General features: G+C 32.3%; 1 protein-coding gene across 1 annotated transcript in view; it reads right to left on the reverse strand.

Annotated features, from left to right (window-relative positions):
* The window catches only part of LOC106476033 (stabilin-2-like), a gene marked incomplete at both ends in the record, with an annotated part of 23170 nt that extends 22709 nt beyond the window's left edge, over nt 1-461 (reverse strand). Inside the window, one exon of the mRNA XM_013936703.1 lies at nt 288-461. Coding sequence (XP_013792157.1) covers nt 288-461 — 174 coding nt within the window. The remainder of the gene's footprint in view (nt 1-287) is intronic.
* Nucleotides 462-1249: the final 788 nt, after the last annotated feature.

Here is a 1249-nt window from a genome sequence, read left to right on the forward strand (position 1 = left end):
TTCCAGAAGTACATTTATCTGTATCTGAAAACATTAATGTCAGTTAGTCCTTCCATAAATAAATTAATTAATAAATTAAAACATTAATGTAGAAATGATATCTGTTCCTTCAAGAAGTAGAAGTAACAGTCCGTCCTTCCAAAAGCACATTGATTTGTATCAGAAAACATTAGTATAAAAGTGGTGGTTGACATTCCAAGTGTAGATGATTTCATCAGCATAAATAAAACATTAAATAACCCAACAAACATAAAGTTTGTTAAAGTTTTCAGAAGTTTGATTCTTACCTAAACATGTTGCTTTTTCACCATTCACATCATCTTCATACAGATATTCATATCCTTGTTCACAGACACACCGAAAGTTATCTCCTTCTTCCACACACTTACTGTTTGGTCCACACTGGGAGCTTCCTTGTCTGCAGGGGCCTTCAACTGTAGAATGGGATGTTAATTTAGAACCTATTGGTAAATACAGTTAGGACTAATTATGTTAAGAATTAAAGTGTTCAGCTGTTTGACAGGATTCTAAAAACCTAATAGCCAATAAAGTTATGAATATGTAGGTTAAGGCTAAGAGCTTCTGGCTGTTGTAGAGAATATTAATTGAGAATGTACTACTCAATAGGGTAAGGAATAATTAGATTCAAGTTTAAACCTTTAGTTGTTGGACAGAATATTAATTTAAAACATACTATTTAAAAAGATTAGAAATAATTAGATTGAGGTTTAAACCTTCATTTCTTGTACAGAATGTTAATTTAGAACCTACTAAACAATTAGGTTAGGAATAATTAGGCTACAGTTTAAACTTTCACCTATTGAACAGGATATTAATTTAGGCTCTACTAAAGAATAAGGTTTAAACCATCAGATGTGGAACATGATATTAATTTACAGGCCCATATGCAGAATGTTTGAAAGGGGGAGGGATCAAATTTCTGAGCTCAAAAGGCAATACACACATTGTGCAGGGCATAATCAGCATTTATAAGCATTTTAATGCTATGGGCAGATATGGGGGGGGGGGCATGTCCCCCAAAAAATTTGTAAAAACTAGGTGCTATTAGATTAAATCTGAAAGCAATTTTGCATGAAATATAGTGTTACGTATCTGGTCATTTGTTAATTTCTGGTATAAATTCTTTCAGAGGAACTTTAGCGATACAAGTCCTTTCTTAATTACAACTAGTTTATTCTTTCTCGATACAACTTTGTAATACACAGAATTTCCACTTAACAACCTTTCT

The sequence above is a fragment of the Limulus polyphemus genome, unplaced genomic scaffold (assembly GCF_000517525.1).
Source record: "Limulus polyphemus unplaced genomic scaffold, Limulus_polyphemus-2.1.2 Scaffold9672, whole genome shotgun sequence".
NCBI classification, from domain to species: Eukaryota; Metazoa; Arthropoda; class Merostomata; order Xiphosura; family Limulidae; genus Limulus; species Limulus polyphemus.